The following is a 24,643-nucleotide window of genomic DNA, read 5'->3' as shown; positions in this document are numbered from 1 at the left end:
AGGTGAGTGTAGGGTTCTGAGTAGTCCCAGAGAGTCCTGAATGACCGCCACAAAACCAACGGGGCCTTGAAACCTGAGACTTCTGAGAGCAGGCCAAAAGTCATTTCTAAGGGGTCAGAGGATGCAAATGTGATCCAACTACAGTCACCCCGTTCCGGTTGCGAACCTGTACACCCTTGCTGGAGACGGAGGGGTTTGCTGTTCCTGATTTCCCTGCAGAAGAGGGAAGAAACCCACCCCCACCAGTCACCCACATGTGCAGCCCTAGCCTGCTGCCTAAATGACCACTTTGACCTTGATCATAAACTGTCCTTGGATTTTAAGCGTTCTTCGAGTGGGGGAGGGCGGGCAGAGGTCACCACATCTCCCCACTCCCTGTTCCTCCTCGTCGTTCTGGTGGTCGGTTCTGCTCCCTGCCAGTGAGCAGACCAGGAAATGACAAGACAGGCTCTGAGACTCCCTAGGGGAACCGCGTCGGGTGGTGGCTGGTGGCTTCCTCCACTTGTAGTGTAGGGCGGGGACCGCGATTGAGGCCAGAAGGGGTGGCACTGCTGGATAAACGGCGGCAGAGGGCTGGCGGGTGGCCACTACCCTGCCAGGTCCGGCCCCACAGGCGGGCGGGGCGCAAGGAGAGGAGGAGCCTAAGACCGAGCCACCGCCTCCTCCCGCGACCTGCAGCTGCCAAGGCTCCTCCAAGCGGCCAGCTGCCGAGGTGAGTGACCCTGTCCCGGCTCGCGTGCGTTAGGCTGTGCACAGTCCCCGGGACCCCTGTAGCGTTCTTGCCCTGATGCACCCTGAGCGGTCACTACAGGTCGGGAAACCTCGTCCCCTAGGACCAAGCCACGTGAGCCTGGTGGCAGAAGATCCCAGCGGGGTGCCTACAGACCAGAGGAAAGCGGGCATCTGGAGCCCGGGTTGCACTTGTTAGCCGCCCTCCGGGCAGCCCTGAACTACCACGGGTCCCACGTGCTCTTCGGGTTGCTTTTTTTTTTCCTTAGCGGGTTTTAGGGGAGGGAGTGCCTAGTACCCAATAGGCAGACATGCCTAGTGCCCGCCTCTGCCCGTGGAACCTTAGCCTGAAAAGTTCTTCCTGCCTACTGAAATCTGGGAGTAGGCTGCCGGCAGGAGTGTAGCGGTAACTTTGGTCACTCTAGTTAGATAAAGCGGAAGTTGTGTCTTAGGCTGTTTGGATCAAGAAGCAATTTGTGCTGGTGGGTATCGGAGATGGGGGGCGGGGGGAGTGGATACCAAGAAGTCTAACAGGTGTTCAGAGCCACTTCTAAAACAGGCTCCAGAAGTCGAGGTTTGTGCAATACCCTAGGGAGGTAGGTCTGTGCTCCAGAGTGCTGCTTATGATACCATTAGCAGCCAACGTTTCTCTTATATGCGCCAGGGTGCGTGTAGGGGCTCTGGGACTTCAGTCCAACTAATCCTGGCAGCCTGGAGACCCTGTTCTTCTGTTACTCAGGGGGATGCTGAACCTTCCAGATCCTCCGTGTTTTGCAAGGACACAGGTAGCAAATCATAGAAGTTGTTAAGACTTTCCCAACAAAGAGGGCTTCTAGGAAGCCAGATCCTCAGAATGTCTGGACAGCCCCGTGAATGCAGTGCTGGGTGAGAGCAATGCCCACATGAGGAAAGGGTGTGCTCTCTTAACTCACCACAGGGCTGGTGTGTGTAGCCTGTGTCCATGCAGAGGCCAGAAAGCGAATGTTGGGTGTCTTCCTTTATTGATTTGCACATTTTGAAAGATGGACTCACTCACTGAACCTGGAGCTCACCAATTGGCTAAGCTGTCTGGCCAGCAGTCCCTGGGAATCCTCCTGTCTCCGCCTCCCCAACGCTGCCATTACAAGTATGCATGGGTGGGCTAGCTCTTTATCTGAGTTCTAGACACTTCACTGACTGAATATCTATTCAGCCTTGCAAAGGCTGTTTAAAACACAGGTGTCCAGCCCTCCTGGGCAACCAGCGAATCCGTCGGGAGCACTGGAGGGCCCAGCTGTGTGTCTGTCTTACTCATCTCTGTCACCAGTGGTCTGCAAAGGGGTTGGCAGGAAGCAAATGCTTAACCAGTGTTCAAGGGATGAGGAGATGAAATGGGAAAAGCAATGCCATGGGAAAGGGCTGGGGATGGGAAGGCTTTGCAAGGGAGGCCTTGGCGTGGGAGGCTAGTGGCCTCAGAGCCAGCTGGGAGCTCAGGATGGCCCAACTGCTCGTCTAGAGTTTGATCAGATTGCCTGAAGCCTGCTGAGGGTCCTCCATGTCTGATCTGGTTAAGCTTGTGTCTCTCCAGCCCGAAGACACCAGAGAGCTGCAGTCCTGACCCGGCCTGGCTTCTGTCCTTGTTTCATGGTTCTTCTTTCCTTAGCCTCTTCGGAGACAGACTATTGGGCAGGGTTTCAGGGTGTTAAAAAGTGAAAGTTGTTGATCAAAGTCCAAAGCCACACACCTTCACAGCGGCTGGCTGTAAGAGAGTCTGGCTTTGTAATCTGCAAACAGCTAAGTCTGACTCTCAGCCAATGCTGTATGTGTCTTCTGGCTCTCTGAACCTAGTTCTTCGATTGATAAGCTTTGCCTGGGCCCTTGGGCACTATATCCTCATGAAACAGAGAGTGCTGCCCACGGGCATTAACTACATAGAACTCCAAGTTGTTTGTTAAATATGAGATTCCTCACTCTACTCCCAAGGGTTTGAATATCAATACTATGTGTTTGGGTTTATGTCTGTGTTGGGGTGTGTGAATACATGTGTGTGCAGGTGTGCACGTGTGTGTGCTCACATGAGCGTGAAGGCCAGAGGCCAACCTCAGCTGTCACTCTTGCTTTTGCTTGCTCACTGCTCTGGCACTTGCCAATTCAGCCTGGCTGGCTGGCCTGTGAGCCCCGGGGACGTGCATGTCTGCTTCCCTCAGCGCTGTGATTACAAGTATGCACCACAATGCAAGCTTTAAAAAAAAAAAATATGGATTCTGGGGATTGGACTCAGGTCCTCACACTTTCGAGGCAAGTAGTTTTATCAACTGAGTTATTTCCCCATGTCAGGTTTGAATATTAATCTGATTGGACCTTCCAGGTTCATATAGAGAAGACTGTCGGAGCCCACAGTAGAGTGTGAGATTCCCCCTTTCTGTGACAGGGCTGGTCCCAGCTCCAGGCCCCAGGAACCCTTGCTGAGAATTTGGGTGCCTATCTCCAGGAGAGGAACGAGTCTCTCTGTGCTCCCTGCTCTGCAAACTGAAACCTTAATAGGCTGAGGCAGGGGAGGAAGGCCTTCCGGGACTCCGGTTCTCTGCCTTCCAAATGAAACAGGATCTGCCTCTTGCTGCCTTCCCTACCCTGCAGAGCGGTTGGGACTTACTGGGTTGGGCAGGCAGGAGGTGGGTACTTTAAGTACTCTATGAAATGTCTATATAGTGTCTAGACCAGGAATGGGCCTCTGGATTTAAAGGAGTTTGCCGATCTATAACCTACATGGGCTCCTTTCCTCCTTTGTGAAGGGATGGGTGTGTGCCTCTGTTTTGTGATGTGTGAAGACATGTGCGTGCCATGGTACATGGGTGGAGGTCAGAGGACAACTCGGGAGACCTTGTGGTTCTCCTCTTTACATGGTTACCAGGTCAGCAGGTCAGGAGGTCAGCAGGTCAGCAGGGCTTGTGCAGAACGTACTTTAACCAATGAGCCATCTGACCAGTGCTTGTCTCCTTCTCCTGCCCCTCCCGTGAAACCTCATTCTAATCTGTGAGGTTATAAAGGTTATGGGGGTGGGCTCATCACATGATACACAAGTATCCAGTCAGGAAATCACGTCTTCTGGTTGACCCCCAAAACTGGGCCTATAATCTGTCCCAGTCCCAATAGTGTACTGCAGTTCACCCCCCTTCCTGTCCTTGGCCTGCCATGCAGTAATGCCATCCCATCTGAAATGACAGTTCTCATTCCTGAGCCGTTAGCTTCCCCACTAACTGAGCCTGGCCCAAGCAATGGTGTTATCCTTCCAACCACGTGACTTTTCCAAGGGCGGACTAGCCTTCAGTCTCTTCTTTTAACCCCATACCGGAGACTCCTTGCCACTCACCCCTAGGTCTGTCCAAATCCTGCTTCATCATTCAACTAATACTTATAAAGCACTGACTAGGAGCCAGGCACTCAGACCAGCACGGCAGGGAACACCACCGAACTGTTACACTCACCTGAACCCTCTGTATCTCTGAGTGCAAGTAAGGAAAAGGCCTCTCTCCCTTCCATGTGCCTAGCCCTCCAGAGCACTGTTTTGAGTAGATCTCTGCCCGGTTGCCCCTGCAGTGTAAAAGTCCTCCATCAGGAGAGTTAGCACTCACAGACAACACATCCTTACCTGTCACCTCGGTCACCCACAGGAGCAACTGTGAATTCCACTCACTGTCCCGAGTCAGACAGGTGTATGTCTTACGCTCCGTGCCAGCGGCCTGGTGTTTAGACATTATTTCCATACTGGGAACTAAACACAGGACTAGAGCACTCTGGGCAAGTGCTCTTGCACCGGGCTGCTCCCCGGCTCCAGTGGCTTGATTTAAGCCTCTTTAGCTATCGGGTTAGGGGATTCATCTATACAAACGAGGAGACGGTGCCAAGAGCATCACACTAGCCAGTGGCACGAATGTGTAGGGATATAAGGATCAGTGAAGGGTGGAGTGGGCTGTCCCAGGACATTTGAAGACAGCAAGGCCCTCCTGGGGCTGGTGAGCAGACCTTCAACAGCAAACCCCAACCACCAATACTACAGGCACTGGATATTTGTGGGGCGGCTGTCTGGCTGTGTGGGGGAGTAGGTCTGCCATTCTTCCCCGTAGTCTTATGGAGGTAGCAGGACCCCAACAATGAGGTTGGGTGTCTCTGAGGGCAAGCATGTTCTAGGTGGCTGTGATCCTGGTGAAGCTGACCTGGGCAGTGTGGGATGTGAGATGGAGCCACTGCTCGGTTGTTTGGGTGACCAGCCATGCCTGTGCAAGGCTCAGAAGCATACAGGAAGCAGTGGTTGTACCCAGCAAACAGATGGCCCCAGTAAAGACTGAGCCACTGTAAAAGATGAAGTAAGTCCCTCTGGCAGTCCCTAGAGAGGTGGCTCCAGACTGGCCAGAGCCGGAAGTGGGGGAAGCAGCCAGAGCCTAGTCATGAAGGATTTTGATTGGGCCGGAGGTGGTATTCTGGAAAGCCTTGCTCCTAAGGAACCAGGCTCTGTGACTGGAGACCTTAATGCACCTCTGTTTTCAGGGTCTCCCAGAGCAAAAGCCCCAAGGGAGCAGGTGGGACACTAAGGAACTACACAGAGAGAGAGTCCTTAACTCCTTTCCGCTCCACCCAGCAGGTGTTTTATTTCCTGGGGAAGTGTCCTTCCTCTCAGAGCAGCTACTCGAAGGGGACCTGGAGATCTCCCAGCAACCTTGGCTGGGACACAGTATGCTAAGACTCCTGTACCGAGTCAGGAATTTTGTCTCAAATCCTGCTGCCCAGGTCTCTGGGTGATTCTGGAGTTCACTGGTGATGGAGAGCTTTCCTTGGACCCCACTGGCTCCGCAGTCATCTTCCAGCTCAGAGTGAGGGACTGCAGGAGACGCACAGGTTTCTGTCCTCATCTGTACTGTGCAGGGATCATGTGGGACCCCAGTAACAGAGAGCAGATTCAGACTACAGACAAACACTGAGTAACTTGTGTTTTTCAGGGCTTCCTTAGTCACTGTTTTACTTAATGGTCAAAACAGAGGGAACACTGGGAACATAGCTCAGCTGGCAGAGTGTTTGCTGAGCATGGATGAAGTCCAGGTCTCCAACCAAAGGCTCACATAAACTGGACATAGTCGACTATCCCTGTAATCCTAGACCTGGGGAGGTAGAGGCTGAAGGATCAAGGGTTCAAAGTCATTCTTTACAACGCATGAAGTCTAAGACTAACCTGGTCTCCATGAGACCCTCCGAGTAGGAAAGAAGTCTTCTCAAGGTCACACTGTTAGCAGGTAGTTAAGCTCAAGTTCATATTCAGGGCTGTCTGAGTACAGCAACCCAGCCTTACTTGTTGACTCAGAGTGGGTAAATGTTATCTAGGGCTATGGGAGCTGATAGATGTCTAAAGCATCCAACAGCAGGGGGTTGGATTTCCAAGAAAGTGGGTTTGGGTGGGTCAGGAGTATGTTCAAACTCAGATGGAAGGCAGCCCAGTGCAAGAGGGTCACAAGTCAGGGCATGAAGCAAGAGAAAACAAAACCAGTCTCTGTATTGACCTGTGCTGGACCCCATGAGATTCCAGAATCTAGCCCTGCCCCCAAAAGGTTTTACTGTTAGGGACAGGCATAGAGGACCACCTGTCAGAGCAATATGGCTCTGCTCTGGTTGTTGGTCCTTATAAAGCCACAGACTGGGATGTGTCCAGCAGACTTCACTGGACTGCAAGTTTGCTAGTTCTCTGACAGGCTGAAGACAGTAAGATACGCCCATGCACAAGGCATCTTGGTTCCCATCAACAGTATAGAAGTTTCGTGAACTCTGGGCTGCCTTCAAAGCCTTGGAACTCAGTGGTAAGCAGCCCGGCGAGTGGGCGTGTGCCTTTATCTACCATTTCCAGTGAGATGTTTCTAGAGGTCTCGGTCCCTCATCTTCTGCTACGGACACTGTCTGGCATGTAGTGACAAAGAAGCCTCTCCTATCAGCACAAAATGCTGAGAGAATTCTCCAGAAGGGGGAACAGCCATGGTGATTGCAATGAATTACCCTCCGGGAAATTGATCAGTTGCTACTTTGTTACCATTATGCTTGCTTTGTACCTCGAAGGGTCTCAGTGTCTCAGCCTGCCCTCTCCTTTATGCTCCATGACATTTATTCATTTTATGCATCCTGGCTTCAGCTTGCCATCCTGCCTCAATTCCTGTACCAAAGGTTCTGCCGTCTGAGCCACTAATTACTACAGTGAGGTTTCCTCCCCAAACAGGAAGTCTCCTGCAGAATTGCTCTCTCAGGGCACTCTCTAACCAAACATCAGCCACCTCTCCAGGGCCAGTCCCCGTGGCCAGCTGTAGGCGGGCAAACTGAGAGGGGAGGTGTCCCGGTTACTCACGCCCTAGAAGGGCCTGCGGCCACCCTGCTTCTGAAAAACCACAAGCAGACTGCCAGAGGTGGATGCTTTAGTCAGAAGAGGAGGCTTGCAGTGGGATTGTCTGAGCACTCTGAAACTTCAGACCTCCCCTGAAGACAGATGGCGCAGTCACCTGTTGCCGGTAAGTCTGATCATGGCCTAAGACCTGGTTCACTGACTAGTACACCATCCTCTGGCCCACTTGAGGGTGCTGTTCTGGTCTGCAGATTTACCAAGCCCAGAGACAGCAGTGTTTCCCTGAGGGTTGCACAGCCTCAACCTGGCAACAAAGAGAACAGTAGAATAAGATCTTGTCAAAATAAAGCGGGGGATTGATTGTCTGCTGTGTATATCACAGGGCCACCTCAGGGAGAGCGTTCAGTCGGTGATGCAAAGACTTTTCAGAGTGTACGGCTCCGGTTTGCACACACAGAGAAAGCAGCAGCTTTGTGGGTTTTAGAGTGTGTCGCTTTAAAAAAAATTAATGTTCGTGATGTATTTCTGAGGAATGTGGGTCTGCTGGGAATTATAAATTTTACACAGAACTGCTGGCTGCGAGTAATCGAACTGTATTTTTCTAGAAGGGTTTGAAAAGCTAGATGTTTGTAAAAGCTCCATCAATTATTCATTTGCTTTTATTCTGCAAAGTGATGTGGGGAGAAAATGTTGTTTTCTGTCAGATCAGGCTTGTGTGCACAAGTGTGTGTGGCCTGGCTTATGTGCATGACCTTTGTTTTCTCTTCAGTGGGCACAAAACTGCCTTCCTTAAAAAAAATAATGATTTTTATGATGTCTAAATAACAATCCCAGGCAGAATTACAAGAAACATAACAGCAAAACGTTTGTACGAGTCCATCTGATAGGAAAGATGGCCACAGAGGAAACCAAAGTGTGCCACTTAAGACATTTGACTGTCATTAGTTTTTGTTTTGTTTGGGGCAGAGCCTCCTATAGCCCAAGCTGGTCTCAACCTCATCATGTAACCAAGGACAATTTGGAACTTCTCATCCTCCTGCCTCTACCACCCAAATGTGGAAATAGCAAACACTACAAGCCATTAGTTTGTATGGTTCTGGGGATCAAACCCAGGGCTTCCTGTGTGCTCCGTAAGCTCTCTACCAATTGGCCTGCATCTCCAGATCTGCCACTCTTCTCTCCCCTGATCTTGGGAGTTAGATGTAGGGATTGGGCAAGGAGAGAGACTGTGGTCCCTGAGCCAAGGAAGGAACAAGGGCCTGGGTCTGAGTGAACCCTCACTCAAGACCCAGGATGGAGGACAGCCCCACTCTAAAGGAGCAGCAGGAAGAATGACTGGGAAATTGTTCCCAGCAGCTCAGAAAGAAGATAAAGGACACAGGAAGGAAACAGACATGAATATAGAACCTGATGCTGACTGGGTGACATCTGTAGCACCCACATAGCCTCCACCCTACCACCCAAGGCATCAGTTGAATGCGGAGACTAGATGAAGGCAGAGCCAGCTCTGGGTCCAGGAGAAAGTCCCTTTACCTGTCCGAGCCTTCATGTGATGTGTAAAGTAGAAGCATCTTCCCAACACACCCAAGGTCATAGATTGCTGCATGGTGACATCTGGTCTTGTCTTCTAATCTCGTCTCATTTGACCCTGGGGATTTGGGTTGTATAAGGACCAGGCACTTACAGAGTGCTGGGGTGTTCTTGCTGCTTTCCTCAGTAGCCTCATGCCCCCAAGGAAACCTTGGATTACTACTTGGGGAAGTCATGTGGCAGAAAGGGGGAGAAGGCGTTGTCCCTGGGAATCTCTTCTTTTTTGCAAGGGTGTAATTTTCATTCGGGCTATGTGGGCAATCCCCAATTTAATGATAGCTTGATATAGGATCTTTCAACTTTAGGGAGGTACAACACCAACAGCATTCAATGGAAACTGTTCTTCGAATTGTGAATTTGGATCTTTTACAGATTGAGGCAGACTGTCACTGGAAACAACTGCTCCCAAATTTTTCTAGTCTTACCTGGGATCCTCTGTCCCCGTCTCGTCTCTGGGATTACAGGCAGGCTACCACTCCTATCTGGCATTTATATGGGTGCTGGGGATCTGAACTCTGGTCTTAGTATGTTCATGGCATGCTCTTTACCCCTGAGCCATCTTCGCAGCCCAGAAAGACTTTATAGACATTATTATTCCTCCACCTGCCTGAGGGTTGTAAATTCATATCAAAGGCTGTTAGGTTTAACATTGCCATAAACATGTGGGAAGGGATGATGGGAGATTATGGGGCTTCCCAGGACTCCAAGGGAAGGTGCAAGGCACTGTATACTTGTTCCAAACCTGCAACAGAGAGCCCAGTGGATCAGAGGACAAAAGTGCCAACTTTTGTCTTAAAGAGGAACTGGGAGGCTTCTCTTTCTTTCTCATCGTAAAAAAAAATATGTGCAAAATGCATATGTGTAAAAAATGCATATGTGTGTACTTACATGTGTGTGTGCCCTTATATGTAAGCGTGCTCACATGTATGTACTGAGACTGTATGTGTGTATGTATGTCTGTATGCTCAAGTGTGTTTGCACTAACATGTATGTTCACATGTGTGTTGGGGGGTTGCATGTGGAGCCAGAGAGTGACATCAGGTGTCCCCTTCACCAACTGACTCAGGGATCTGCCTTCCCAGCACTGGGATCAGTGCATGCCACCAAGTTCTGATTTGTGTGTGGGTGCAGGGGATCAAGTTTTTCATATTTTCTAGGCAACCACTTTATTGACTGAGCCATTTCCTTAGCCCCAGCAGCTGGGCTTTCTGTTGGGCCTTTTAATTGCTGATCTTAGTTGCAAACTTGACTGGATCTGATAGTTATGAAAGTTGCTAGGCACTGCTGTGAGGGGCTTTACTTTGGTTTTGTGGGGTTTTTTGTTTTGTTTTTGAGACAGCCCTGTACCCCTAGTTAGCAGAGAACTCACTATGTTGCCTTCAGTCTCACAGTGATCTGCCTGGCTGTCTCTTAAGTGCTGGAATTAAAGATGTGTGAACATCTTTAAGATTATGGGAAGCCCCATAATCTCCCATCATCCCTTCCCACATGTTTATGGCACTGTTAAACCAGGCTGGGCTGAGAAAGAGACTTTTTTGATAAGATTACGAGTCAGGAAGACCTACCCTAAATGTGTGTGGCCCACCTTTTGGTGGCAGCGCAGATAAAAGGATATAGAGAAGGAAACAATTGCTTTTGCCTGCTGCCCTCGGTCTTGTAGTCAAGCTAATTTTTTCCTGCTGAAGCAGCATACCTTCCCCCCTTCCCACTGATGCTAGAACCAGCTTCTTTAGGTTTCCATTGAAGACTAAAGCCCAGTGGAGCCTCTAGACCCATAGAGACAGTTTGAAACTGCTGAGATACATAACTAGTACACTGAGCAACTCCTGGATTCCTGGCCCCTCTAGTATGAGATCGCCACTGTTGGATTACCTGGACAACATCCTGTAAGTCGACCTAAAAGTCATCCTGATTCATCTCATGTGAGGAGATGATGTTTAGTGACTCTGTTCATAAAACTTTTGGCCATCTGTAGAAAGATAAGGAAAATAGTGATGTTGGCTGGTGACTTCCAGGCTCTCTGGGTAAAGAGACAAACATACGAACTTAGTGATAAAATTAACCAGCTCCAGATGCACATCAGCAGGCAAAGGTTTTTCTAGGTGTGCCCTGGAAGGATCTTCTCCCAGGCAGCCATAAATTTTAAGTTGCTAAGAGTCAAACCCAAGCCCCTCCTATAAGGTTGGCCAACTTATAACAGAAATTCAAGTCTCAGACCTGAGGGAGGCCAACAGTTAAAGTGAGGATATTGATTAGGGGGGAAAAAGTGATCCTGTGGCCTAAGATGGAGACGTGTGTTGGGGAGAACCCTAAGGAGGTTGAAGGTGTTGAATCTTCAGACTTCTTCATCCGAGGAGGATGTGCCCCCACCCACCCCCGCAGTATGGCCCTCTTCACTGTAGTCTGTGGGAATTACTCTTGCAGTGTCTGTAGAATGAGACTTTCTCTGTAGGAGATGCTGGGCAAGACAACGCTGATATCCCTAAGTCCCGTGAATCATTGTCTGTACGTGTGTAATGGGACTCAAGGCTCAATAGGCCCCTAGAGGGGAAACGAAGAGGTGTGCTGGCCACACCAGTGAAGAACTTAATGGGTTTGCTAATCTGTGCAAGCAGAAGTCTGCGGAATATGTGTGGGGATGGATTTGAGGGGTGTGGGATAATGGCGGAGGGATTGAAAGAACCAGATTGGCTAGAGTTAATGTATATGAGCTCCTTGCACAGAGATTTTAGGTACAAAATGGAGCTGCATACAGTTAAACTGCCAAACATGGCCGCTCACACCTTTAGTCCTTAGTGCTCTGGAGGCAGAAGCAGTGGATCTCTGAATTTCAGGCTAGATAGGACTACATAGACCATTTCCATCAATCGACCAATCAATCAATCAACCAATCCGTGAAGAGTTTTTTTGATATGTTACCTGAAGTATTTATTTAAAAAAAAAAAGAGGCCTACTGAGAATGAGCCAGAGAAGCTGGATATCCTTTGGCTTGGTGTTGATGAAGGGATTTGGGGATTTGGGGAAACTGGAATGCTAGAGAGGACCCACTGTGTTAAACCTAATCATCCACAGCGGAAGGGCCCAGCACACATGCCCTTCACTAATGCTGGGAGACGTTAAATGGTGAGAGGAGCACCAGCATGTATGAAGACCTTCGTTGTTGCCTTTTCCCTTGGGCCAGACCTAACGCTGGAGGTGCTGGTGTTCAACTGTTCAACTGGACACTGGAAAAGCAGTGTCGCAAAACTATCCTTAGAAGGATTACGAACATTAGCGCCACTGTCATGCACTTGAGAGATGCAAGGGTAGAGGTTCCTACCATATTCCCCTTTGACTCTCCTATTTAGTGTGGTGTAGAAGACAGACGGACTGTCTGGTGATGGCTGAGTCCTGAAAGCTGCTCCCCCATACGTGGTTTCCGTCCTTGAGCAGACTACACATCTTCTGCTACCCTTCTCCCCAGCATCTGCTCAGAAGGACCATCAGGAGCAATTTGTTTTTAGCCAGCAAGGCCGGTGGTATATCTTTACTGTTCTTGACGCCACATCAAGAGGTTATTAATTCCCCAGGCCATGGTGGCGACATCATCGCTAGGCTGCTGAGCCCAAACTGTGTGAAAAAGCTAGCTGAGGGGACTGGAGAGTGGTTAAGAGCACTGGCTCCTCTTGCAGAGGACCCGGGTTAGAGTCCCAGCTTCAACATGGCCGTTCATGACATTCTATATATAACTCCAGGTCCAGGGGTTCCAATACCCTCTTCTGGCCTCTGTAGTCACTCTACACGTGTGGTGGGCACACACACATGAAGGCTCAACACTCATACATATAAAGTAAATAAGTAAATATTTAAAAACTATTCGAAGCTAGCTGGGCACGAGCCCATGAGTAAGTAGAGTTTTAGCTAACATGTTTGCACTGCTTCATCTTCTACCCTGAGCTCCTCCTGCTCAAGTTTCTACCCTGACTTCCCTCAGTGGTGGGTTATGATCTGAAAGTATTACCAAAGAACCCCTTTCTTTCCTCCTCAAGCTGCTTTTACTCAGTGTATTTTCCCCCCTTTGTTTGTGTGTTTGTTTGTTGTTGCCCTGGCTGTCCTGGACCTCACTATGAAGACACGGTTAGCCTTAGAACTCAAAATAGATCTGTCTGCCTCTGCCTCCTGCGTGCTCAGATTAAAGGTGTGTGTGTGTCAAGCTGTCCTGGGAGGACCAGATCATAGAGCCGCTCCCCAAGTCCTGCCATGCCAGAGCAGGCTCTTTCACAGGAATCAGAAGGCTGACCCCAGGTTCCTCCTGGGCCATGGCGCAGGGGAACCAAGCCAATGAGCTTTACAGCAAGAGAAAACAAACTAGAACAGACCTTGAGTTTTGTTAGATGGAGGGAGGAAGATTTGCAGGCAAAAAAAATTAATTCAGAAAACCAAATATGATCCTTGAGAGAGAAGAAGGGGAGGAGAGGGAGGGGATGGGAGAGAGAGGGAGAGTGAGAGGGAGGGAAGGAGAGGAGAGAGATTGAGACTTATGTTATCTCGTCGCCAATGGGATGCAGGGCCCCAGCTAGGTTCTAGGAGAACAGCTAAGACACACAAGCACACCCTGACCTTGGCAGGAAACCAGAAGTTACATTATTCAAACAAATAGTAATTGAGCACCTACTGGATGCCAGGCTCTCGGCCGAGTGATGGAGACGCATGTATGAGTTAAAGGTAACCTCTGCCTCACTCAGGGAATGTCAAGTGAGCCAATGGGTGAAGTGGGCAGAGCAAGTCACAGAGACCAAGGGGAGCAGCTCTATGATCTGGTCCTCCCGAACAGCTGGTGAGGGTGTGGAGACCAAGTTCAGTGTCCTTAAGAGTCCAGAGGAAGTGGCAGGCAGAGAGAGGTTCCTCCAAAGGCTTTCTGGAAAAGAAACTCCTAACTAGACAGAGCGGGAGGAAGTGATGTCATCAAGCTTGAGTCCCAGGAGGAAGGCCTGGAGCTGTCTTGGTGTATCTTGGCTACCTCTGCCTTTTCTGTACCCCCACACTTCCCAGCCCAGGAGTAAGGCTGGGCCAAACTTTTTTGTTTTGTTCTGTTTTCTGATTCTTCAACTCCCTGCCCATGGCAAGAGGAGGGCAGCCTCGGCTTTCAGGATGCACGGGCTCCAGGCTCTGCAGCTCCAGTCTCCCAGGAAACAACGGGCTACCTCACTTCGGGTGCTGAGGATCTAGGCTCAGGTGTGGTTTTTCCATGACCTCCAACCTGACCAGAACAGCCATCTGAGAGCTGACTCACAGCCCACCTCCTGTAGTTCTCTGTCCACAGCTAAGCTGGCCCTCCCTGGCTCTCCTGGTGCCTGGCTAGGCTCTCATTGAAGTCTGTGATGGTGGAATACGGACTATGAACTTGATAGGGTGTAGAATCACCTACAAGACAAGACTCTGGACATACCTATGATATTATCTTAGCCTCTGGGCCTACCTCTGAGGAGCTAGATTCTGTTAATTAAGATGGGAAGATCCAGTCCTAAAAAAAGGAGAAAGTGGACTGGGCACCAGCAATCCTCTCTCTCCTGACTGTGGGTGCCATGTGACCACTCTCCTCTCTTGCTACCACCACCCCTACCATGCTATGGTGGACTGTACCCCTGAACCGTAAGCCATAATAAATCCTCCTGTAAGTTTCTTTTGTCAGGATATTTTATCACAGAAACAAGAAAAGAAACTAATACAGAGAGGTTTTTTGTTTTGGGTTTTTTTTTCGTTTTGTTTTGTTTCTGCTTCCAGCTGTATCGTAGAGTCAGCCCATCTCCTAAAATCTCTTGGGCCTGGTGTCTTGCTTCCCCTGCGCACACAGTGAGGATTCAAAGACTATCTGAGGGGATTCCTCTGAGGAGGCATGGCAGGACTGAGTGGGGCGCTCTGCACATGAATTACTGTGTTAATGATGCTGTGTAAGGAAAATTAGAAGATGCAGGGGTTGTCTCAGGCCTCAACCTTGGTGTTGACAGCAGGGCTTCCCTCTCCTCTCTCCTATCCAGCACTGACCCTCGTGCTGAGTCTAATGGCCGTGAGTTGAACTGAGCGGCCCTGAAGAGCAGCCGTTCTGACTTTCACTGCTCAGTTGAAGAAGGGAAACTGAAAGGATGAAAGGTGGGCATCTGTGCTCCTCAGCCAAAGTGCTCAGTCCTTCGAGAACGTCCTCCCAGCCAGGCTGTGTGTTAACCTCCTGGTCTTCCAGATTTTGTGACTTTGCAATATCACACTCCTCACACTTGTCCCCAAGCCTGCTGTGGGCCTGGTGACTTACCTGCCGTTGGGTTTGATTTGGCTGAAATACCACCTCATCCCCCACTCCCTCTCCTTACTCCTGATATGGATGGTTATTAGTGACCTCGCTCACTGTCTCAACAAACACCTAAGGGAAGACAGCAACTTCAGGGAGAAGGGCTTGCGTTGGCTCACAGTCTGAGGGTGCACGGTCCATCAGAGCAGGAAGGGCACAGTAGCAGGAGCGTGAGGCAGCTGGTGAGGAAGCAGAGAAATGTGAGTGCTGGTGCACACCCCATTTTCTTTTAATTGATTCCGGGCCTAACCCGTGTGCCTGGACCTTCACATTTAGGGTGGGTCATCCCCCTTCAGTCTAATCTACAAACTCCTTTGCACATACCCAGAGGTCTGTCTCCTAAGTGATTCTAGATCCTGTCAAAAGTCCTGACAGCACCGGTTCTTGAAAGGAAGAATTCAGTCAAAAGACAGCTTAAGCAGAAGTTTATTTGGTAAAGTTAAACAAACACTCTGAAGGGAGATTTGAGTAGGCTTCTCCAAGGCAGGGAACTTGAACTTCTGAGATCCCCCTGCCTCCACCTTCAGAGTGCTGGGATTATCTTACCTGGTATATGTGGTTTTCATGGGTGCTAGGTCTATTCAATAGTCTTAGGTCAACTTGGCACAAGCTAGAGTCCTTTTGGAAGAGAAAGCCTCAATTGAGAAGATGCTTCCATCAAGTTGGCCTGTGGGCAAGTGAGTGGGCCACGGTCTTGATTGGTCTGGAAAAGTCCACCCCACTGGGGACAGTGTCACCCTTGGGCTGGTGCTCCTGGGTGCTAGAAAGCAGGGGAGGAGCAACAGGAAGCAGTGTTCCTCTATGGCCTATGCTTAGGCTCCTCTTGCCTTGTGCAGACTTCTGTCTGTAATGGAATGTGATGTGGAATGGTAAAGTCAAAGTAATCAGCAACAGAAAAGGAACTGAGTGCCCTAGCCGGTACTTTAGTGGGAACTCCCCAGCCCTTCCCCAGCTCTAGTGGCCCTGCCTACCACAGTGGCACAGAGTGTGACCCCTGGAATTTCAGGAACTCTGCAGCAGGTTCTGCAGCTTCAGCAGATGCCAATGTTACTTCACTGAAGTTCCTGTGTCTGGACTGCACTAAATGCTGGAGTCCCCAAACCAAACAGTCCCGAGTTCCTGCCTTGGAGGAGCTTGGCGGCTGGGGAGGAGCCAGGCAGAGGTGGGGGAAATACTGCACAGCAGAGCCGAGGTTGCCCTCCAGGGCCAGGGAGGCACAGGCGTAGCAGCTGTGGGTTTGATTTGGGAGCTGGGGATCCTGGCAGAAAGGGTGGCCTGGGGCTGCCATGGCTTAAGGACTGTTGCTGGCAACCCCCCAGGCCCCACTTCTAAACCAACTGGTGTCCTGCCCATCTTCCTACTGCCATCACCCCAGGCACCACTTCCTCCCAGCCTCTGCTTCCTTTGGGTTGTCTCCATTTTCTTTTAGACAGGGTCTCGTAACCCAGGCTGACCTCACACTTACTGTGTAGGTGAGGATGACCTCACGGTCCTGGTCCTCTTGCCTCTGGGATTACAGGCGTGCACCCGTGCACCGCCACTTCTAGTTTACCGAATGCAGGGGGCAGAGGGTCAAACCCAGGGCTCCTTGCGAGCTCTCTACTGACTCAGCCATGCCCCACCCTACTCCTCACCCCATTAAGCTGGCTTGGGGTGAAATGCATGCGTACCTTCAGGCCATTATCTCAGAGAACATATTTGGAAAGTGTGCTATATTGATCTGGAAATCTATTTCTGCTTTACAAGAGGCAAAATGGAGGGTTTTGTCGTTGTTTGTTTTTTTTTAAGCCCTACACAGAGGAGTGAGGTGAAGATAGTAAATTTAAGAATCCTAAAGACTAGACGTTGTAGTGCATTTCTTTAATGGCCAGCCAGCACCACACGGAGCTGAGCCTTTACTGTGAAGTACCATGGCCCCTTGAAGGGAAGAGGCTGGGTTGAGATGAAGTGAGCTTCCATAATCCTTCCCCCATTCCCTTTCCCCTTCTCCTGTGGGCCTCTCACCCTGGCACTTCAAGTCTCTGTGAGCCTAGGCCCTTCTTCTCCCACCGGCAGTCCAGCCAGAAGAAGATTTCCCACAGATAGGCAACAACTTTTGGGATAGCCCCCACTCCAGTGGTTCAGGACCCACATGGAGACCATGCTGCACGTTTACTATACATGTTTTGGGGAGACCTAGGTCCAGCCTGTGTATGTTCTTTGGTTGGTGGTTCAGTCTCTTACAGCCCCAAGGGTTCAGGTTAATTGACTCTGTCGGTCTTCCTGTGGAGTTCCTATCCCCTTCGGCCTGCAATCCTTCCTCTGTTCTTCTATAAGTCCCCAAGGCTGTGGGTGTCTGTATTTGTATGAATCAGCTGCTGGGCGGAGCGTCTCAGAGGACAGCATGCTCCTATCTGCAAGCACAACTGAGTATCATTAAGTGTCGGGATTGGTGCTTGCCCATGGGGTGGGTCTCAAGTTGGGCCGGTTATTGGTTGGCCGTTCCTTCAGTCTCTGCTCCATCCTCCATGTCTGCATTTCTTGTAGACAGGGTAAATTTTGGGTTGAAAGCTTTGTGGGTGGGTTGGTGCCTCTATCGCTTCACTGGGGCTCCTGCCTGACTACAGGAGGTGGCCTCTTCAGGTTCCATATCTCCGGTGTTGTGAGTCATAGCTAAGGCCACCCCCATTGATTCTTGGGCGCCTCCTTTATCCCAGGTCGTCTCATCCTGGAGATGCCCTCCACCTCCCACCCCCATCACTTCAGATTTCCATTAATTTTCATAACCATCTCTCCTGCCCTTCCCGACATCTGATCCTGAACCCCCACCCCCCATTCCTTTCCCCATCTCCCCTCCTCCCAGCTCCCTCCCTCCATCTGCCACCTATGACTATTTTATTCCCCCTTCTAAGTGAGATTCAAGCTTCCTCGAGTGGGCCTTCCTTCTTGTTTGGTGTCTTTGGGACTGTAGGGGAAGGTTTTGTTGTCAATAAGAGAGATAATATGCAGAGGCATCTGGAGGAGTTCAGAGCAGAGAAAGAATCAGATTGGCCATGGCCAGGGCTGTCTGCGAGAGAGCACAGGGCAGGAAAACCATTTGGTTTATAAGGAGGATGAGTAGCCCGGGGAAGGAGGCCCGTGAGCAGTGGGGCCCTAGAGTTTAGGGCAGGGAGGAGGTGAGAAAGGCCAGGAGGCTAGCATGGGAGCTTTGGAATGTATAGTGGGTACTTGTGGTTAGGGACTGAGGGAACCTAGAGGCCATCGTGGGTTTTGATATGCAGTCACAGGTATATGTCAATGGAGAGCCACGTGTTCCTGCCAGAGGCAAGGGAATGTCTCCTGTTAGGAGAACATGAACCTGTTTACAAGTTCCTACGGAATGCTGGCTTTTTTATCTAAGTGTCACAAATCCTTCTAGAGTCCATCCTGAGGTCATTTCTGGACATAGAGACTACCTGAGATCTAACACGACTGAGCCATCTCATCGGGTCCCCATATCTGTCTCACTGGCCTGGGACTTACTGATGTGGCTATGTTAGGTGCTCCAGGGAGTCCAGAGATCCTCCTCCCCAGCTGTGGGTTACAAGTGAGCAGCACCATGCCTGGCTTTTCTACATGAGCGCTGGGTATCAGACTTAGGGCCTTCGTTAACTGAGCATCCCCTGCAACTTCTCTAAGCCCCCCCCCCCCTTAAATGCCGCTCCTCTGCAAGCTGACTACATCTCAGTGTGAGCTTCAGAGGGGACAAACCGGATACACAGCAGCGGGAGGAATGAGAGGCAGCACACCTCCGGGAAGATTTGCAGCTGTGTGCCCTATCCAGCTGCATGTCCTTATTTAAGCCGCAGACCTTTCGGTGAAGAGCGAGTGGTCCCTCCCAACTGGAGCACGACTGTCCTAACGTAACCCCAGACCTCATCACTCACACACAGATCTATCCATTGACGGAGCCAGCAGAGGTAGAAACAAGCCCCAGGGCCCGGCTCCCCTCCAACAGTTAACAGTGGCTGTTGCATAAGCTTGGCTTCTCTGCAGGTCGTGGGGCTTGGAGGGCTCCACTATGTAGAAAACAGGGAAGCAGCCTAGGGGTGCAGAGTCAAGCGAGTCACAGAATCCAGGCTCAACCCTGAAGCATGTTTACTCTTCAGTTACAGAAATAATAGTCCTTGGAAGCCCAGCTTCTGTAAAAACAAAAACAAACCGAGTGTGTGTGATGCTTAGATTAAACCCGGGCCTCCATATATGCTGAACAAGGCATGCATGATATCTTGCAAAACAAACTATTTGTTTTTTTATTTTTATTTTTAATTAAGTGTCTGTGTTTGTGTGCATGCATATCAGTGCGGCGCCTGTACAGGTCTGAGGCATCAGGTGCTCTTGGAGCTGAAGTTACAGGTTGTGAGCCGTGGACTATGGGTGCTAGGAACCAAACTTATAGCCTTCCAAACAGTGCATGCTCTAAAACACGGAGCCACCACTCCGGCAAATATTTTGCATATGCCCAATTTGCATATTTGCATATGTTCTTTTTTTTTTCTTTTTTTTTGCCTATATTCAATTGTGTGGCTGTCGCCACAATCAATTTTTGTAATATCCGTGTCACCATGAAGAGAAACCCTGTGCTGGCGAGCTCACTCCCCACTTTCCCCGAAGCCCCGCCTCCTCTGCCTGCAACCACCAATCCGATTTCTATCTGCAGATCTGCTGATCTGTGGCGTCTTCCCACTGGCCTCCTCTGCCTGCAACCACCAATCCGATTTCTATCTGCAGACCTGCTGACCTGTGGCGTCTTCCCACTGAAGGAGCCAGAGGATGCATGGCTCTTCCCACTCACTGCCTGACTCCAAAGCAATTGCTTTCGATGGTTTGTTTGACCCAGGTCTTAGCAAGTAGCCCAGGCTGGCTTTGAACTCAAAGTTCTTCTGCTTAAGCCTTTCGAGTGCTTGGATTGTAGGCATGCGCTCCCACAGCAAGCATTCTGTGGCCATCAGGTTGGAGCAGGTATTAGTGCATAGCTCCTCTTTACAGTTGAGCAGTACTCCAGGGACAGCCTCTGTTCGTTTAACAGATAGGCATTTGAGTTATTCCCGCGTTTCGCTAGTATGAGTACCGTTAATATGTGCTTTCATATGGGCGTGTTTTCATTTATCCCCGGAGCAGAATGGCTGGGGCAGTGAGAAACTCTCTGCTTTACTTTCTGAGGACCCGTCTGACAGACCTCCTTCCACAGGGGCCCGACCATTTTCCATATCTGCGCAGTGTGTCAGCTTCTGATTTCTGGGCTGGCGAGATCAAGGTCCTCTCGTGTTCTTGTGGGTCAGCATTTTACTCGTGTGTTGGTGGACACGAGGGACTTGTGAGCAGCAGGTTAGCAGGACCTGGGTCTAGGCAGGGACTGTCAGAGGCAGATACCTTCGACACAGTCCTGACCATAAAGGCCGAGGATGGATAAAAATATCCTATCAAACACGGGTTCTGGGAGATGTGGCCGTGGATGTCTGATACAGTGCTTGCCTGACTCGGATGAGGGATCATTGGTTCAATCTCCATCACTGCATAAACCAAGTGTGATGGCGCACAGTTGTAATCCCAGCACTTAGGAATTAGAGGCAGGAGGATTAGGAGTTATAAGTCATCCTCAGCTACAAAATGAGGACAGCCTGTGCTACTTAAGACCCTTTCTTAAAATTAAAACAAGATAAAATGGGAGATGGTTCAGCAGATAGAGAGCTTAGAGTGTCAGCATGGAGAACTGAGTTCAGAGTCCCAGAACCTACATAAAAGCCAGAGATGTGTGTGTGTGTGTGTGTGTGTGTGTGTGTGTGTGTGTGTGTGTGTGTGTGTGTAATCCCGGTGTTCCCACGGCAAGATGAGTGGCTGAAATGACAGCTCGGAGGCCACCAAGCCTGCTGCACACGGCAACACCTCAGAAAAGGCGGCTGGCGAGGACCAATGTCGAGGTTGTTCTCTGACCTATGGCGATGTACACACCCTCTCCTCACCCCACCCACAGCATAAGACTCTCCTACAGCATCCCCTTACCCCAGCGTGAAGGATAAAACCTAAGTAAGTGGGCAGAGGATGTAGCTTGAATGAATTCGAGCCTTAGGATGTGCAAAGCCCTGGACTTAGAATGTGGACACACACCCAAAGATAACCCAGGGTCATCCCCGGAGGCTGGGCGTGATCCTGGGTTCTGGGTGAGAATCTGCTTTTTCTTCTGGTGTGTATTGTAACTTGGAAGGATAACTGCACCCCGAGGATTCCTGGAGGCCATCCCCGATTGCTTAGAATCTGAAGGACTGTCCCAACTCCTGAGAAAAGGCTAGGGCTATTGTCTACATGACTATCCTCATTCCTACGTACCCAGGGGCTGCCTGGAGCTGGCAGGAGCTGGCAGGAGCTGGCAGGAGCTGGCAGGAGCTGGCAGGTTGGCTGTCCATCAGAGCCAGAATTGCAGCCTGTATTTTGGCTCTGCTGGGAAGTAAGAGGGACAAGCAGCCTAATAGGTACCCAGAGGGGACAGGATCACCCCAGGCTCAGTGCTCTTTTGTCTGTAGCTTGGCTGGGAGGTGAGTAGGCAGGCTACAGACCTAGGCCCAACAGCCGCAATTGGATATTCTCTCCCTCTGTGCTTTCAGTCTATAAATAGATCTCAGGCAGGGCTAGAGGCCAGACTCAAACTCTTAACCTCCACCAAACACACAGGCAGCGGTGACTTCTGCACCCCTTGGCCTTTAGACCAGTGATACGCCTTGTCCTTGGGTGTGAATGCAGGGGCTGGGGAAATGCTTTAGTGGGTAAAAAGCAATTGCCGTGCAACCATGAGGATCTGAGTTCAAATCCTTAGAACCTACGAAAAAGCTGGATATGGTAAGTAAGCATCTGTAATCCCAGCATTCCTACAGGGAGACGGGAAGGGAAGACAGAAGCTCGTGGGCCAGCTAGCATAGTGTATGGGAAGGAAAACAACAAATCCAGACTCGTACACACACACACACACACACACACACACACACACACACACACACACACACACACTGAGTGATCAGTACACAAACACCTGCACCTACACTAAATGCCCTGACTTAAAGCCGAGGCACAGGGTTCTCAAGCTTTCTTTGCCAGCTTTTATATGCTAATTCCGTAAGGTTTTGCACAAACCTTCTGCAGCCTTATCGTCTGCCCCACTCTCCTGCCTCAGCAGTTTGAGAGTAGACACTTCTGTCCATCCAGGCTTCTGGGGCCACACAGATGGTAGCAAATGTGTCTGGAAGCCTTGCAGAGGCAGGCAGGATGCCCCCGGTTCCAGGCGGCTGGACAGAGCGTCTCCATTGCCAGCTTGCTCCTGACTCCCCTGTGGCCCGATTCTCTAATTCCTAGGGCCTGACATCGATGGAGAGCGGGCTTCTGCAGCCAGTGCTTACTAAAGACACATGCGAGTGTAGATGTGCCCAGCCCTCCTCCTGTCCTGTTCCACTTATTGCTCATAAGGTCTCTCTCTCTCTCTCTCTCTCTCTCTCTCTCTCTCTCTCTCTCTCTCTCTGTGTGTGTGTGTGTGTGTGTGTGTGTGTGTGTGTGTGTGTGTGTGCCAGTGCAATATCACATGTCTTTCCCAGCCACTCTCTACCTTATTTTTGAGACAGCATCTCTCACTGGGACCTGAAACCAATTCAGCTAGACTGGCAGGCCTGCGGTCCCCCCGCCTGACTGCACAGACAGGCACATGCGACCGCCCCTGGCTTTTGTTCATGGATTCTGGAGATCCCAACCTAGATCCTCATACATTTGTGTGTCGAGCGCTGTCTCTACTGAGCCGCCGCCCATCCCAGGTCCTTGCTTTGACAATCCTCTCCATAGAAAACAAGTATGGTCTGTGCTTGCATTGACGGATGTGCATTGTGCTGGAATTCCTGCTTCTCAGCTGGTGAGGGGCTTCGCCCAGATTTCCTTCTCCTTTCCTATATCCTCTCAAGTCATCTTGACTTATCCCCCCATGTGTCTGTGTGTGGTACGCATGCACAAGCCTGTTGTTCTCCACCGTATTCAATGTGGCAGGGTCTCAAGGTGAACCCAAAGATCCCCAATACAACTGTCGGTCTAACTAATCAGCTTACTCCAGAGATCCCCCCTCTCTCTCTGATCCTGAGTTCATACCCATCAGGCACTTATGTGGGTGCTGGGGATCCAAACTCTGGTCCTTGTGTGCTCAGTGGCTTTACCTCCAAAGCCATTTTCCCAGTCTTCGTCTTCTGTCTTCCCAGCCTTCATCAGCGGGTAGGAGTCCCACATACTGTGCACGTGCCCTCATCTGGGTAGGGGCTGCTCTTGTTCCCCTAGTCCCTGTGTTTGTAAGTGGAATTCTCACTGCTGGGTGCTGGATGAAGGCCTAATCAGCCTTTTTGACACAAGTTGGGAAGTAGAGGGCCAGTTACCCTGGGAGCCCTCCAGTGACCCAGTCTCTGCATTCTCTTACAGGCACTGTGATGTCCGGGGAGATGGACAAACCGCTCATCAGTCGCCGCCTGGTGGACAGTGATGGCAGTCTGGCTGAGGTCCCCAAGGAGGCTCCCAAAGTGGGCATCCTGGGCAGCGGGGATTTTGCCCGGTCCCTGGCCACACGCCTGGTGGGCTCTGGCTTCAGTGTGGTGGTGGGAAGCCGTAACCCCAAACGCACTGCTGGCCTCTTCCCCTCCTTAGCCCAAGTGACTTTCCAGGAGGAGGCCGTGAGCTCTCCAGAGGTCATCTTTGTGGCCATGTTCCGGGAGCACTACTCCTCACTGTGCAGTCTTGCTGACCAGTTGGCTGGCAAGATCCTAGTGGATGTAAGCAACCCCACTGAGAAGGAGCGTCTTCAGCACCACCAGTCGAATGCTGAGTACCTGGCCTCCCTCTTCCCTGCCTGCACTGTGGTCAAGGCCTTCAACGTCATCTCTGCATGGGCCCTACAGGCTGGCCCAAGGGATGGGAACAGGCAGGTAGGTACCAGGGAATGGCAGCCAGCATCCCTCACGCCAACCTAAAAATCCTTTCTTACGCAGCAGGAAGATGAAGCTTGGAGACATTAATGATCTTAGCCCAGAGCTGGTGAGTTGGAATTTGAACCCTACTATATAAGTAGGATGGGATCCATGAATTTTTTTGAGGTGGGAACTGGGTTTCCTCAGAGTCAGGAGGGAGAGATGATAACTATTGACTTGGAAGTCAAGGAGATATTTTGGGTCTGGACACAGTGGGCAAAATACATGCTAGGCAACCAGTAGAACCCAAGTTTAGCTCCCTAGCATCCACATAGAAACTGGATGTAGTGGCTGTAACTCCAGCCTTAGGGAGGTGGGGGTGGAGGGGGCAGAGACAGGGGCCCCTGGAGCTTGGTAGCCAATCAGTCTAACAGAGAGATTCAGGTTCAGTGGGATATAGAGAAAGGGGGATAGAATGAGAGAACTTATTCTCATTTCCTTTCTGTTGCTGTGATGAAACATTCCATCTGAAAGCAACTTAGCAGGCAAAGGCTTCTTTCAGCTTACAGGTCCCAGTCCGTCCTCGTAGTAAGTCGGGTAAGGACCCAGGCCTGTCTGCCATTCCATCCAGCATCACCTCTGTGCAGAGAACTCACTCACAGCCAAGGAAGGGCAGCAGAAAGCACAGAGGAATGCTGTTTGCTGGTTCAT

At 50.6% G+C, this 24,643-nt stretch overlaps 1 protein-coding gene across 4 annotated transcripts in view; it reads left to right on the top strand.

Annotated features, from left to right (window-relative positions):
- Window positions 1–611: 611 nt before the first annotated feature.
- The window catches only part of Steap3 (STEAP3 metalloreductase), a 39,704-nt gene continuing 15,672 nt past the window's right edge, over window positions 612–24,643 (top strand). For 2 of the 4 annotated variants that reach the window (XM_032915303.1, XM_032915300.1), the window contains exons 1-2: window positions 7,118–7,247; window positions 23,451–23,950. In XM_032915303.1, coding sequence (XP_032771194.1) covers window positions 7,226–7,247; window positions 23,451–23,950 — 522 coding nt within the window. In that variant the 5' untranslated portion in view covers window positions 7,118–7,225. Of the gene's footprint in view, window positions 713–1,144; window positions 1,212–7,117; window positions 7,248–23,450; window positions 23,951–24,643 lie in introns of those variants that run through there. The other 2 variants (XM_032915301.1, XM_032915302.1) reach the window with 2 other exon arrangements.

Source organism: Rattus rattus, chromosome 10 (genome assembly GCF_011064425.1).
Source record: "Rattus rattus isolate New Zealand chromosome 10, Rrattus_CSIRO_v1, whole genome shotgun sequence".
NCBI classification, from domain to species: domain Eukaryota; kingdom Metazoa; phylum Chordata; class Mammalia; order Rodentia; family Muridae; genus Rattus; species Rattus rattus.
The sequence above is the reverse complement of the archived record's forward strand: the minus strand, read 5'-3'. Positions and strand labels throughout refer to the sequence as shown.